Source organism: Pteronotus mesoamericanus, unplaced genomic scaffold (assembly GCF_021234165.1).
Source record: "Pteronotus mesoamericanus isolate MK-2021 breed Mesoamerican mustached bat unplaced genomic scaffold, CSHL_Meso_final scaffold_118, whole genome shotgun sequence".
NCBI classification, from domain to species: Eukaryota; Metazoa; Chordata; class Mammalia; order Chiroptera; family Mormoopidae; genus Pteronotus; species Pteronotus mesoamericanus.
The window spans coordinates 6,461,866-6,476,892 of record NW_026555301.1 but is presented as its reverse complement, the minus strand read 5'-3'; the positions used below and the strand labels follow the sequence as shown (position 1 = coordinate 6,476,892).

Genomic DNA, 15,027 nt, shown 5'->3' with positions numbered 1-15,027 from the left:
TTATGATGTTGTCTTTAAATCAAATATGAGAAAAAAGTTTCTAACAAAAAACACATTTATACTATTTTTTACATTTGACCCTGTATTACCTGTATATTCCTCTTTATTTGTTTATGTGGATATGAAATACTGTCTAGATCCTTTTATTTCAGCCTGAAAGATACCCTTTGCTGCATTAGTGACATATTCTCTCAATTTTTCTTTATCTGGATATCTCTTAATTTCTCCTTCATTTTTGAAGTATATTTTTGCTGCTTATAGAACTCATGGTTGACAGTATTGTTCTTTGAGCACTTTGTGTATATCATCCTATTACCTTCTGGCCTCCATTGTTTCTCATGAGAAAAGAGCTATTGATCTTATATAGGATTTCATGTATATGATGAGTTATTTCTACTTGCTTTCAAGATTCTCTCTTTGTCTTTGCCTTCTGACAGTTTGATAATGATGTGTCTTAGTGTTGACCTCTTTAAAATGTATCCTACTTAAAATTTGTTGAGCACTGCAATATGGAAATTTTAAAATCAAATTTGGAAAACTTTTGTCCATTATGTTTTCATATATTCTTTTGGACTCCTTTACTCTCTTCTCCCTTTTTGATACTCCCATTATGTGTATGTGGTTATGCTTGATGATGTCCTACAGGTCTTTGAGAACTTATTTGTTTTCCTTTTTGTTCTTTGGATTGGATAATCTCTGTTGATTTATTTTTAAGTTCAACAGTTCTTTATTCTCTCTTCTCAGATCAGCTGTTGAGCTCCTCTAGGGAATTCTACATTTCAGCTATTATATTTTACAAATCCAGAATTTTTATTTGATTTTTTAAAAAATAATTTTTTATTCATATTCTCTATTTGGTTAAACTCCATTTTCATACTTCCCTTTAGTTCTTTATACAGGATTCCTTAATTTCTTTAAATATATTTAAAATAACTGATTTAAAACTTTTGCCTAGTTAGTCAATGTCTGGGCTTCTTCAGGGATAATTTTTATTAATTGCTTTTTTCCTGGTGTATGGGCCATAATTTAATGTTTCTTTGCATGTCTTTCTTTAAAGTTGAAAACTGGACATTTAAAGTTATATAATGTGACAACTCTGGAAATCAAACTTCTCCCATCTTAGGGTTATTTGTTATTGTTGCTTGTTGTAGCTGTTACTTGTTTAGTGACTTTTCTGAACTAATTCTTTAGTCTGTATTCTTCATTGTATGTGGCCACTGAAGTCTCTACTTAGTGGTTAGGTAATGACTGGTTAGAGATTTCCTTGAACACCATGCCTGGAACCAGCAAGTCTCCTAGTCTGTGCCAAGGGGTTCTGTGTGCATGTTGGGGAACACTGTTAACATTCTGTCAGGTAGTTACAACTGTGCCTTAACCCTCACTTTCTGCCTATGCAGAGCCTGGGGTTGAGAGAGTTTAGGGCCTTCTCAGGTATTTCCTGAACATATGCTTGGCTCAGTATGGGTGGCCTTCTAGATTCCCAGAAATGTGTAGGAACTTGTTAAAGCCTGTATAGTCATCTTATGCCCTAGCTTTTCCTTTTAGGTTTTTGGTTAGTGTATTATTTATCCCAACTATTATCTACTAGACAGCCACAAAGTACCTATAATTGTTTCCAGCAAATGTCCCCCATGGAAATACCTTTTTACACTAAGCAACCTATAAATCAGGTGAAATGTAGACTGTCTGCAAGTGGCATCTTCTAGTGAACCACAGGATAGATCTAATAATGAAAATTCTTTTGGAATAAGGCTTTGAAAAAGCTTTTCAGGTGTGTCCAACCTTTGGCATTTCTGCATTACACTGGAAGAAGAAGAGTTATCTTGGGCCACATATTAAATACATTGTGACACATAATCACACAAAAACTTCATAATGTTTTAAGTAAATTTATGATTTTATATTGGGCCACATTCACAGCCATCCTGGGCTGCATGTGGCCTATGGGCCAGAAGTTGGACACCCCTGCTTCTGTTCCCTCCAGGCTGTTTTTAGGGCAGCTGCAGAGGGAAAGAGCAGGGGATGGGACTGAAGCAAGGTGAAACACTCTGGACATTAATATAGTGTTGCTGTTCTTGCTGGGACTCAGCATTTTCTCTCAAATAAATCTGTGTATTTTATTACACAGATATTTATTACACAGGTATTTATTAAGATGTGGAAAACAAATGGCAAGTCTTTGATTTCCAGAATTTTGAAGAAGTTGATTCTGACAATATTCTGTTGCTTTTATGAAGGAGAGAATTTTCATAGGTCCTTATATTACTGGTTTTGCTGGTTCCAGTTCATATATTTTAATGCTCTCTTCTGTGTGTGTGTTCTTTTTCTCTCAAATGTGTGCATGTTAAATTAAAAAGTTTGTAATCAGGGTTGCAGAAGACCTTGTGGAGTAGTCACCAAGTGACGGGCTGTGGGTTGACTGGAATGATGCCACCCTCTATTAGACAGAAGGGCCTAAGGACTTATAGGATATCAGCCCCACTGGGATCAGGAACTCTGTCCTACCATCCCTGTCTCTTTATGTCTCCAGGTTAAAGCTGCCAGGGGCTCAACTGTGCTCACATGGATGGGACAAAGACCCGACAGCGAAGGCCAGGGGAGCTAGGGCTGCCATATACCCTCAGCCCAGGAAGACTCCCAGCAGCCTCAGAAGATGGATCTCTGAGTGTCCCTGAGAGCCAAAGGGTGGCCACTAAATCACTGAGTCCTGAGCTCAGCAGGGAGACTGCCTTGTCCATTGGCTTTCAGGTGACAGTGCCCTTCATGTTTGCAGGCCTGGGACTGTCTGGGGCTGGCATACTTTTGAACTACTTCCAGGTAAGAGGGGACTAAATGTGTTTGATGGTGGTGGGGGCACTGCCTAATGTCACCCTAAAGAGTGGCAGCTACATATTGGGCTCTGCTTGAGGAACATGGGGCAGGGCTTGTCTTCTCAAATACAGCTTTTCTATAAATTGGTAAAGGTTCTTTTAGTTACTGGTGACAGAGACTAAAGGTGACCTACGTGAAGCTTTGAAAGACAATTTATAAGCTCCTATAATTGAAATATCTAAGAGGTTGAATGTAAAGTATGGCATAATCCAAGTGCTTACATGACATCAGGATGCTGGCTCACTCTTTCTCTCTCAACTCTGGGAAGGGTGGCCCTTGGCAACCTATCCTTCGTACTTTCTTTTTAAAGAGAGAGATCTCTTTGTCAATATCCACATCAATCGCCAAAAGTTTATCCTGATGTCAAATATTCACTCCTATTTGGCCACTGTTCCCTGAGGGATGGCATTCTCTGTTTGCTCAGCCTGACTTATGTTGTCATTACTCTTGGAGGGGAGTCAGGTCCCCTTGGTTTACACCTTACCAGAATCCCATAGAGTGAGGAACTGAGAGTTACCCATCAGACAAAAAAGTTATCCATGTACCATATTTTCCTCTTCTTCCACTATCAAAGTCCCATTCCTTTCTTCCGCATGATCTATAGAAGTCTTCCCCAGAAAAGCATAGTACCCAAGAATACTTTAATTCATTACTGGCTAGATCTTTCCTATTAACAAAGATTGTCTTGAGTGGGGCAGGCTGGGAGAAGCAGGGCAGACACATCCAACAGTCCCCATGTCTGCCTCACTCACAGGGGCTCTGCACCCCAGGGGTCTCTGTGCCATGTCCCTCACTGATTTGGTAGCAGTCAAGGTTTGAATTCCAGTCTGCCACTTAGCTTAAAGACTGGTGGTTTAATTTTTATAAAAGCAACACTTAAAAATTATGACAATTTATGTAAAAATCTGAATTCCTATTTTATCTTGAAAACATGACAACTCTTGAAACATTGCACCCACATTCTCTCATGGCCACAATCAGTGATTGCTGCCCACTCTAGGTGTCCATGTTCTCTGGTTTGCCACAGTTCCTGCCACTCCCTCTTACACTATCTCGCTTCACTCTGTTACCTGCCTGGCCCTGCCCTCAACTGAGGTTCTTAGTGACACTCCCAATACCCGAGCTGTCCATTTCCTCATAACAGCACAGCACCAGTGACTGCCAGCTCCACTCCAGGGTTCCACCTGGACCTTGTCAGGCCCCAGAATAACTGTCTCTTGGAATTCCTGTTCCAGTTTGATTCAGTTCAGTTCTCTATGTTTGGTCTCTCTGTGACTGCAGACCCTCAGCCCTCTTCCTGCCAATGACCTGATGCCTTCTAGCCCCACACTTTTCTTTAATCTATGGTCAGTCAGCACTGCTATAACCTCAAGAGCCCCTCAGAACCTGGCTTCCACGTCCCAGGAGTTATACATCCCAAAGATTTCCTCCCATGAGTTCTTTCTTCTCTACCTCACTGCTACCTCCCACCACCCTCACCACAGCCTTCAGCCTCCAGCTTCCTCACTTCCCTCCTTACCCTGGCCTTTCTTCCTGCAGTTCATTCTCTATGCCAGTGCTTTTCAAGAAATCTATTTCATTGAGTGTTTCTACCAGGATAACATAATGAGTATGTGTCCTTTATATGCACACACACATATTGGTACACATTCCACACATTGTATCACAAACATATGTATATTTAGATGTACATTGACATTATATTTATATGCACATTCATATATATAAATCCCCTATACATATATACATTGGTTTAGAAATTAAACATACAGATGCATGCACATACATACATAGGTTTATAAATTACACATGGGGAGGCAGTGTAATAGTATACTGTATTGCTTAAGAGCCCAGATCTTGGGGCTAAATTAACTGGGTTTCCGTTTGACCTTAGTTACTTAAACTGGTTGCTCTGTATTCCCCAGTTTTCTCTTCTATAAGTCAGAACTGACCCTACAAGGTTGTTAAGAGGGCTGTAAAATGCTTGTAATAGTGTCTGGGATTAGGAAGCACCCAAGGAGGGTTAACTGTTGTTATTGTTTTTATTTGTAGTCTGTCACTTCTAGTGCTGTGCTTATTTTTAAGAACTTACACAAAAGGATAAAAATTAAGCATAAATATTCATTCTAGCATTTCTTCCCTTCACCATTGGATTGTCTGCATCCTACACAGGGGTCACTGCCTGAGTATTGTGTCAGGGGAATCTTCACGACTCAGATCTTTCTGAATTGTAAAATTTCTGTTGATTTCTCTAATGACAATGGGTAAAACCCAGACTCCTAGAATGGACATCTGACAGTCTTAGGCTCACATCAGCTGTATCAATTTGGATGGTTTTAGCATCAAACACCAGAAAACATGACCAATATTGGGTTAAATAAGAAGGGAATATGTTATCTCCCAAAAAGAGATTTTCAGGACAGGGTGATTCCTGGGTTGGAAAGCGATGTCATCACCAACCAACAATACCTCCAATCTAGGATCGTTCCAAATTCCTGCCAGATCAGCTTTGTTCTCATGGCCACATCCTGTCCATACAGAGAGGCGTGGGCCATCTGTTCTGATTCCTCCCTCTTAAGCATAGGGATACTTCCCAAGGAGCCCCCAGCAGAGCTCCCAACTTTTCAGTGGCCAGATTTGAGGCACATTCTACTTTGAAACCAAACACAGGTAAAGGGAATGGAATGGCCATAACTAGCTGGGTCTGACAGCTGAGCAGAGGAGAGGGTCACCTGTTCCATGAGGTGAGTTCCTTTCTGTACTTGGAGTCTTGTGGGGAAGGATGAAAAGGGTCACTGGTTCCCTGGAAGCTCAGTGCTGGCATAACTGCCATTCTGCAGCTCCATCCAGGGAGGCTGGCTTTTCTCATTTGGGTTGTCCCCTCCCTGCGTCTTCTTTCCTACTAACTATGAGTGGACTATACAAATCTGAATTCCTATTTCATGTAAACTTGTCATTCTCCCTGACCCAGGTCACATAGGCAGTCTTTCATGGAGCCTTTACTTAGGTACTAGCCCAACATTTCACCTTCATACAGGGCATCGCTTCTGCATCTGGTAGAATATTTGCCACTTCCTCTTATTTATGCATTGATCTGATGCTCTGCATGGTTTAAATGTGAACTGCCTGAGAGTAGAGGCTGCACTTTTTCTTTATTTATTTATTTTTCTGGAAAAGGTAAAATATTTATGTGATTTAGTGTTCAAAAGGTTCACAAGTATGCACAGGGACAAAGCTCTGTAGTCTACCCAGGGACAACCAGTGGGCCCCAGGTGGTTGTGTTTTCTCCTGAAGGTATTTTATGCACGTATAAGCAAGTATCTATATCTATTCATCCGTCCCTGTATGTTTTTTCTCACCCTTTTTACCCAAGTGGTGGCATATACAAACTGTTGAGTACTATGCTTTTTACACTTTACAATATATCTGGGAAATTATTCTTAAACAATATATTAAAAGCTTCCTTGTTTTAATAATTGTTCAGTATCCCATCATATAGATATACCAGAACTTATTTAACCATTTTGCTCTGATGTGCTTTTAAATTTAGCAATGTATTTAGTTTCCTTAGGCTGCCATAAAAAAGTACCACATATTCAGGGGCTTAAACAACAGAAACTTATTTTCTTACAGTTCTGGAATCTAGAAGTCCCACTTGAATGTATCAGCAAAGCTGGTTCTTTCCAAGGCCTCTCTTGGCATGTATATAACTTTGTTCTCCCTGTCTCTTCACATGGTCTTACAAATTTATGTCCAAATTTTCATTTCTTATAAGGTCACCAGACATTTTGGATTAAGACTCACTCTAATAACCAACAACTTAAAATAGTATTTCTAACATATTACAATGAATAACCTTGACATTATATAGATGAGTAGGTTAAACTGTTGCAAATAGAATTGCAAAGTCAAAAGGTATATGCATTTGGGACTTCGATAAACATTGCCAGGTCACTTATCCTAGGCATGGGACCAGTTATACACCCTCTAATACTAGCACCCATTAGCATAGTCTATTATCAGCCCCCTTGATCTTTTAAAAACCAGATAGATGGAAAATTACACTTCATTGTATGCTGCATTAGTTTTATTTTCCTAATTTTTTTATTATTCAAATACATTTGTCTCCATTTTCCCTCTACAACTTTCCCCTGCCCAACCCACCCCACCTCCCACCCTCAATCTATCCCCACCTTGGCTTTGTCCATTGGTCCTTTATACATGTTCCTTGATTTGACCCTTCCACTTCCTTTCCCCATTACCCCCTCTGTCCATCCCTCATGTTACTGTCAGTTTCTTTTTTCTTTCAATGCTGCTGGTTATATTTTGCTTGCTTACTTGTTTTGTTGAATAGGTTCCACTTATAGGTGAGATCATATGGTATTTGTCTTTACCCCCTGGCTTATTTCACTTAGCATAATACTCTCTAGTTCCATCCATGCTGTCCTGAAGCATAGTAGCTCTTTCTGCTGTGTAGTATTCCATTGTGTAAATGTATCGTATTTTCTTGATCCACTCATTTACTGATGGGCACTTAGGTTGCTTCCATCATTTGGCTATTGTAAATTGTGCTGCTATGAACATTGAGGTGCATAGGTTCTTTTGAATTGGTGTTTCATGATTCTTAGGGTATAATTCCAGCAGTGGAATTGCTAGGTCAAAAGGCAGTTCCATTTTTAGCTTTTTGAGGAAATTCCAGCCTGTTTTCCACAGTGGCTGCACCAGTCTGTATCCCCACCAACAGTGCACTAGGGTTCCCTTTTCTATACAACCTCACCAGCACCCATTGTTTCTTGATTCATTTATGATGACCATTCTGACCGGTGTGAGGTGGTATCTCATTGTGGTTTTAATTTGCATTTCTCTGATAGCTAGTGATGATGTGCATCCTTTCATATGTCTTTGGGCTCTCTGTATATCCTCCTTCAGATCCTTTGCCCATTTTTTAATTGGATTATTTGTCTTCCTGGAGTGGAGTCATGTGAGTTTTTCATATATTTTGGATATCAAACCCCTGTCTGAGGTGTCATTGGCAAATATATTTTCCCATACAGTTGTTTCCCTTTTCATTTTGCTGATGTTTTTTTAGCCGTGCAGAAGCTTCTTATTTTAATGAAGTCCCAACTGTTTATTGTTTTCTCCTTCATGGTCTCTCATGAGGCTGCAGTCAAAATGTCAGCTATGGCCTTAGTTATCCTCCTGCTCACTCACATGGTGTAGGCAGGATTCAGCTCCCGGACAGGTGGTTGGGCTGAAGGCCTCAGTTCCTCACTGGTTGTTGCCCAGAGGCCACTTTCCGTTCTTTCCCCTCTGGATATCTCCAACATGGCAGCTTGCTTCATCAAAGTGCATGGTCTGAGAAGGACAGTCTGCTAGCAAGACAGAAATCACTCTTTTGAAACCTAATCACAGAAGCAACATCTTTGCTTCTTGGCTAGAGGCAAATCACTGAGCTCAGCCTATATTCGAGAGAAGATATTACATGCAGTGTCAGCACAGGAAGTAGGGATCATTGGGACATTGTCGAGGGCTGTCTACTATGTCCGACGGCTGCCTACTATGTCTGTTATAGTGTAATTTGCATTTCTTACCATGAATGAGTGAGGATGGGTATTTTTGGATATTTCTGTTTATATTCTTTGCTCATATATCTATGGACTAGGTATCCTTTATCTTATTGCTACCTAAGCTCTCTCTATATATTAGGGTAGTTGGCCATTTAATTGTGATGTGGGTTGTAAATATGTTTCCCATTTTTCTATTTACCTTTTAACTTTGCTTTTGGTGTTTTATATATGTATAGATATACATCTACATAAACATATACATATACACTTATTTTATACAGTCAGATTAATACTCTGTTTTTTAAGGCTCTGAGCCAGTGTCCTCCTTAAAAACAGAAGCTGCCTCTTTTACAGTTCTCCAGCCCCTGCATGCCACATAGGCCAGCATACATTATGGGGTTAGGGAATGTGTTCATATGAAGACAGAATTTTACTCTTTGTCCTGAGTCTGCTTTCTTTGTGTTATGTACGTATACAAGAAGTTCAGACTGGCAATTCACCAACATTGTGCTGGTCTACAGAGTGCTCAAGGCCTGATTAGGGTGGCGTGGAGACAAAGTAGAGGGAAGGTCCAATGGATCACACCTCAGCAAAGATGTAGAGCAGCCTAGGAAAGCAGGGAGGGCAAGTGGGCTGGCTGAGGGGAGAGGCAAGGGGATGGAGAGTTATATGAGGAAATAAATTATTGTCTGGATTAGGTTATGCAACTGGTGAGGCAGGCCTGTTGTGATTGCCTTCTCCTCACTCTGTTGGTGAGAGAGGGATTACCACCCTAGTCTTGCGGAGATGGTTGAAAACATGGCACCCAACACTGGACAGCTGAGATCAACAACAGGTTATTAATCACGTGCATTCACCATCTGGGAGAGGATAGTGCATGTCACACAGGGCCCAAAGAGGGATTCGCTTGTGAGAAGATGAACATACAGGGACTGTAGGAGGTACTCTGTGGTATCAAAAGGGTGGAGGAGCCACTGTGTTCTGCAGGAGGGTGTGACTGGGTTATTCACAGCCTAGCAGGAGACTAGAGCACTCTATTCAGGGATAAGAAGGCACAGTCCCCATGAAAAGAAGTGTTGTGGGCTAGGGGACCTTATCTGTGGGAACAGAGTGGGAGGGACCTTATTCTTAGGCCATTTAGGGACACCTGCTTTTCCCCAGATGTCACAACAGTGCATAATTCTACTCATTTTAGACCTTATACCACATAAACCCCTGATGCCTTGATACCACCTTAAACCTTGGTGGTGACTAGGACTTCTAGGGAGCAGATGAAGTACCTCCCAGCAAGCTTAGCAGGCTCTTGACCTGGAGGGAGAGGGTCCCATGGTGAATTTATATGGGACCCCCATTGTGGCCAATAATTTCATTTGAGGTACCTCTGGGGGTGGGGGGGTGCAATAAATGTACATCCCTAGAAAACTAATCCACATTAATCAATGCCAGATTTATTAATTGCCCCAGCAGGGATCTACTTGCCACCTTTGTAATTTAAATATGTGGAGGGCGGTAGAGGGGGGTAGAGGGGGGTTCTATGGAGAGTAGCTCACAGGGTGATTGGATTGTAAATTCCTAACTGGGCAGTCATGGTGGGTAATCACGTCCCACGCATACAACTCTTTAGTGAATGATTTGAAGCCAGCCCTCTCCACTGTTCTTGTGTATCTAAGTTAACACATCTTTGAAATACCAGAAGTAATACTCCTGGAAGTGGATATTAACCCTCATGAGAACACATAATTTTAACTATCCTATAACTAAATCCTCGCTTTGCTTTCTCCAGTCTTCCTTATTTCCCCTCCTTAATTTCAAATGCATAAAAGAAGCTACAAAACTGTTATTCTTGGGAGCATTTGAAATCCTGCTCCCTGGCATATATTGTCAGTTTGGCTGAAATAAACTCTTCTAAAAATTCACTACAGGTTTGGACATTTCTTTTTTTAAATAATTTTTTTAAATGTATTGATGAGTGGGAGAGAGAGGAAGAGAACCATCAATTTGTTGTTCCACTTATTTGTGCATTCATTGATTGGTTCTTGTTTTTGTCCTGACCAGAGATTGAACTTGCACCCTTGGTGTATTGAGATGATGCTCTGACCCACTGAGCTACCTGGCCAGGGCTTGGGTGTTTCTTTTGCCGACATTGCTCACTCAGTTGATCTCAAGGGAGCTCCCCACATAGCCAAGGAGCCTGGGGGAGGGGTGACTCCTTCTGGCATTGTGGCATCTGGGAAGGGACTGAGGACAGGAAGGCCACCCCCTCCTGCTGGTGGGATGTGCCAGAGGGTAGCTCCTTCCCATATTAAGGAGGCCTCGGTAGCTGTGCCTCCCAAGACTCAGTGGGCCTCTGGATCCTGGGAGTCAAAAGCCAGGATCTGTGAGAACCTCTCTTTTCAGGAATGTCCAGTATGCAGCCAGCAATTGCTATTCTATTGATACATATATTGAAGGCAAGAGGGCAGTTTCTTGTAACAGAAGCCCTTAGGCAACTTATTGTAGGTGGCCCAGAGACTCCAGGAAGCATGGGTGGAGATTGCTAAAGCCCCTCTACAGTGAAAGAGTCTCTGAGGGCACTGATAGGTGTGCCTACTGATTTTAATTTGGACAGATCCTAGTCTCTAGCCTCATTCTTGGCAGGCTGCTTTGCAAGTGACAGCATTAGTGGGCATACGTAAAATTTGTAGATCAGAACTGCGTTGCCTCCAGAATCCAAAAAGGACTAGAAGATGTTGGACATTGTGGATGCTGAGTGGTCAATGTCTCTTTTTTGACAGTGTCAAGCATAGAATTGCCCTCAGTTTACCAAATAATTTTTAGGAATTTGACCAAGGTAGCAAATTGCCCTACATGTGGGATAATTGCCTATCCTTTTTTTTGTGAGCTCCTTTGTGAGTATTTGGTGTCGTTAATGAATGTGTTCAAGTGAGTCTACGTGGAGAAGGATGTCTTCAGGATAATGTCAGACCTGTGCTCCTGGAGAAAAGTGCATGCAGTTAAGATCTTGCCTGCAAAGTCTGTGTGAAGGCAGAGCTGGTGAGGTACCCCATGAGAAGCCTGGAAAAGATGCATTGTGTCCCTTCAGAGCTGAAGATCAACTGTGGCTGAGAAACTGTTGAAATAGGCACTGAACAGAACATGTTAGCCAAATCTGTAGTAGCAAATACTGGTTGCTGATTGGAGTCAGTAACCCCAATAACATTACATATTGCAAATGGGGGTCTCAATGGATGGAACCACAGCACATGGTAGTGTAGAATGAAACATACTATATCCTTTCCAGGTTTAAGAACAGGCCAAATTGGATTTTTAAAAGGAGAAGCAGTAGGGGTAATCATGCCTTCACTGAGTAGGTCCTGTATGAAAAATTTCAATCCTTGAAGGCTCTACGTTAGCTTACATTGGGTTGTATTAACTATTTTTAACTGGAGGGTTGAAAGGGTGGTCCATGGGGTCCCATTTTGCCAAGCCAATTTATAAATCAGGCTAGGTGGCAGGTGTACTATAGAGCACCTGCCAGACCCAAACTGTACCCGAAGGCACCTCACGTTGGGATATGGTTCGTTAACAATAGTTCTTGTCTTGGGGGAAAGGAGGACACTAGGGTAGGAGGAGATGACAGTGCCAAGGAGTGATGACCAAACATGGAGCAGGCTAATGCACAAGCTGGCCAGCAATTAGTGGCTCTATCCCAGGTGGTCTTCATTGGCTCAGGAGCTAATTAGTTAGCAAAGAATAATTAGTGAAAGCTGACTAGGTGTTCTGCCTCAGGGCTGGGTTGTCATGTTCACACCAGTTGTTTTGAATGCCTCTTCTTCACTTCACTGGTGAGGGTGGGAATTCCAGCCCTAGCATTATGGGATGGCTGAACTGATGACTGTAACACTGGACAAATGAGAACACACAGAGTTCATCAGTCACGTGTATTCACAGCCCAAGGACACTGCTTACCACACAGGGCCACATGGGTTTTGCTTGGGAACAGAGCGAACTACCAGGGGCTGTGGGAGGCAGGCTTTGTAGTAACAATAGGGTGAGGTGCCCACTGGTTCCTGTGGGAGAGTGAGATTGGCTCATTTGAATAATCTCATGGGCTGGCTGGAGCTAAAACCCACTTGCTCAGGGATAATCGAGAACTGTGCCCTATCCCCCTTATAAGAATCATTGCTTAGCTAGGGGACCTTATCCACTGGAGCAGAAAAGGGAAGGGAATATGTAGTTTGGCCATGGTTTCACCAGATGTCAAGGCAGCAAGTCATCATAATCTTATGCTTTATACTCTCAACCTATGGAAGGCTGCCTGGGTTTCTTTTTCTCTTTGTAGCATTCTGTTTATTTACTTATTCATTTATTCATTCATTCACTCATTCATGCAAAATTTGTATATATGCCATGGGCCAGAACAGTGTTGGGGCTGTGGTGGATACAACCTCCAGGCCCTACTCTCATGGCCATCAAAGTTGAGTGGGGAAAGACATACAGTAGATATATAAGCCAATGTTAGAAAGCAGCAACAGTTATGAAGAAAATAAAGCTAGGTGATATGCCCCAGACTTCTAGAGGAAAGCCAGAGAAGACCTTTCTGAGTAGATGCTGGAGTGAGGCCTGAGTGCCATGAAGGAGTCACTTGGACAAACTTCATGAAATCAGGCTGGACCTGGGTGGGAGTGAGTGAGTGATTCAGTCCATTTTTACTTGTGGATGGGTTCTGCTAGACAAATCAGAAGCAGAAAATAAGGAACCTTTCCCTTTACTGTTATTGAAAATGTAATTTTCTTGATTTCTGAGAACCGAACAGGATGAGAAAGAAGACGTTTAAGATTGGCCATTGACCCTAGCTGGGAGGCTCAGTTGGTTGGAGCATTGTCCCCATACAGGGGACAATTCCCCGTACAGGGGAAAGGTTGCAGGTTCAATTCCCAGTCAGGGCACATGCCTAGGTTGTGGGTTTGATCCCCAGTCAGTGCATGTACAGGAGGCAACCGTTCAATGTTTCTTTCTCACATCACTATTTCTCTCTTTTCCTCTCTCTCTAAAATCAATAAACATATCCTCAGGTCAGAATTTTAAAGGAAGGAAAAAAAAAAAGAATGACTATTTGGCTCAGAACCAGCCTAGGCTCAATGTGACCCATGAAAGGAATAGGAGACCATTTGGAAGGTATATCCTGGAAAAATAACCAGTGCCTAGTGAAGAATAAGAAGTGGAAGCTAGGAATGGCAGTATGCATTCCAGAGCCCTTTGCTCTCCCTCTGCAGATCCTCATAACTGTCCTACAGTGACATACCCTCTGAAAATCAAGGGGGGTTGGAATAGGTGAGTGGTTTTAATGCTGCAGGCTTGAGGATCTGATTCATTGGTCTGTGTGGTGGTTGGACTGCACGTTTCAGGAGCTCCCAGGTAGTTCTGATGGCATTGTTGATTGAAATCCACTGATGCAGTCCCATCCCTCATGTTGTAGGACTGTGGGTGGATTAGAGGCCCGTGGAAGGGCAAAGACTTGTTACAGGTCATCCAGAAAACCACCCGATGCTTGACCCAGATTCTACCTGCTACATGGTAGAGCCCTGGAATCTATTTTAATAGTTTAAGCTCTTTGAGATTTTCCAATGTGCTACTGACCTATTTTAAAAATCACATTCTTGATCTTTTAGATTATGATCCAATAAACTGTGTTGACATATTTTGTTCTCAAGTTGCACAGGAAAATAATTTTTCTTACATAATGATATCTTTTATTTATTTGTGGTGACAGTTTATGTTTTTATGGTTATAAAAGCAAATAATCAAAATAGAATATACAGAAAATTATAAAATAAAGGTCACTTACAATTCTACCACTCAAACATAACCACCTTGAGCATTTTGGTATATATCCTGCTGAACTTTTTTACTAACATGTCTGTGTGTGACTCTATGTGTGTGTTTATCTTTATTTCTCATTTGATTTTTTAAACACAAATGAGAAACATTTTTGTAATGATTTCTAACTTGCTTATTAGGACTCTTTATATATGAAGTTATGCAAGTGATTATCTATTTTCATATCTTCTGTACTGATGAGAATGGTTCAGGGTCCCATTTTGTGTGATTATGTATTGTATTATGATGTCTGACCACATCCAAAACTATAAGAAAATTGCAGGAGTTGCTGAAGTGAGACAAAAGTGATTATTTATTGGGGCCTCTCCAGCTGTATGCCATGGGAATGGTATCATCAATGTCTCAGGCTAGCTGAGAGGGGTTCTGTTTTAAATCAGTTAGCTCCCTTAAACAAGTGAACTTCTAGCTCCTGCAACTTTCCTCAGAAACACACCATTTCTCTCAGTCTCTACTTGTTTAGACTTTTATTTGAACCAACAGACCCAAAGCACAGATGGCAGGTAATGGCTGACTGGAGAAGGGTGAGGGAGTGGACAGCAATAGAGGAGAGTGGAGGCAGTCTGCGTTGGGAAATCAAGAGCTGAGGGTCTTAGTCCTGCCTCTGATATTAATCGGGTGAACCTTTCAGGACCTAGGGAAGGCAGAGCTTGCTGGTGAACATCCTGGGAATCCTAGGAATATTTTGGTAATTGATTTAACATCAAATGAT

At 41.6% G+C, this 15,027-nt stretch overlaps 1 protein-coding gene across 4 annotated transcripts in view; it reads left to right on the top strand.

Annotated features, from left to right (window-relative positions):
* SLC41A3 (solute carrier family 41 member 3) overlaps positions 1-15,027 on the top strand; it is a 71,098-nt gene that overhangs the window by 10,977 nt on the left and 45,094 nt on the right. For 3 of the 4 annotated variants that reach the window (XM_054587309.1, XM_054587310.1, XM_054587308.1), the window contains one exon: positions 2,531-2,817. In XM_054587309.1, the coding sequence (XP_054443284.1) occupies positions 2,563-2,817 (255 nt within the window). In that variant the 5' untranslated portion in view covers positions 2,531-2,562. Of the gene's footprint in view, positions 1-2,530; positions 2,818-15,027 lie in introns of those variants that run through there. The other variant, XM_054587311.1, reaches the window with a different exon arrangement.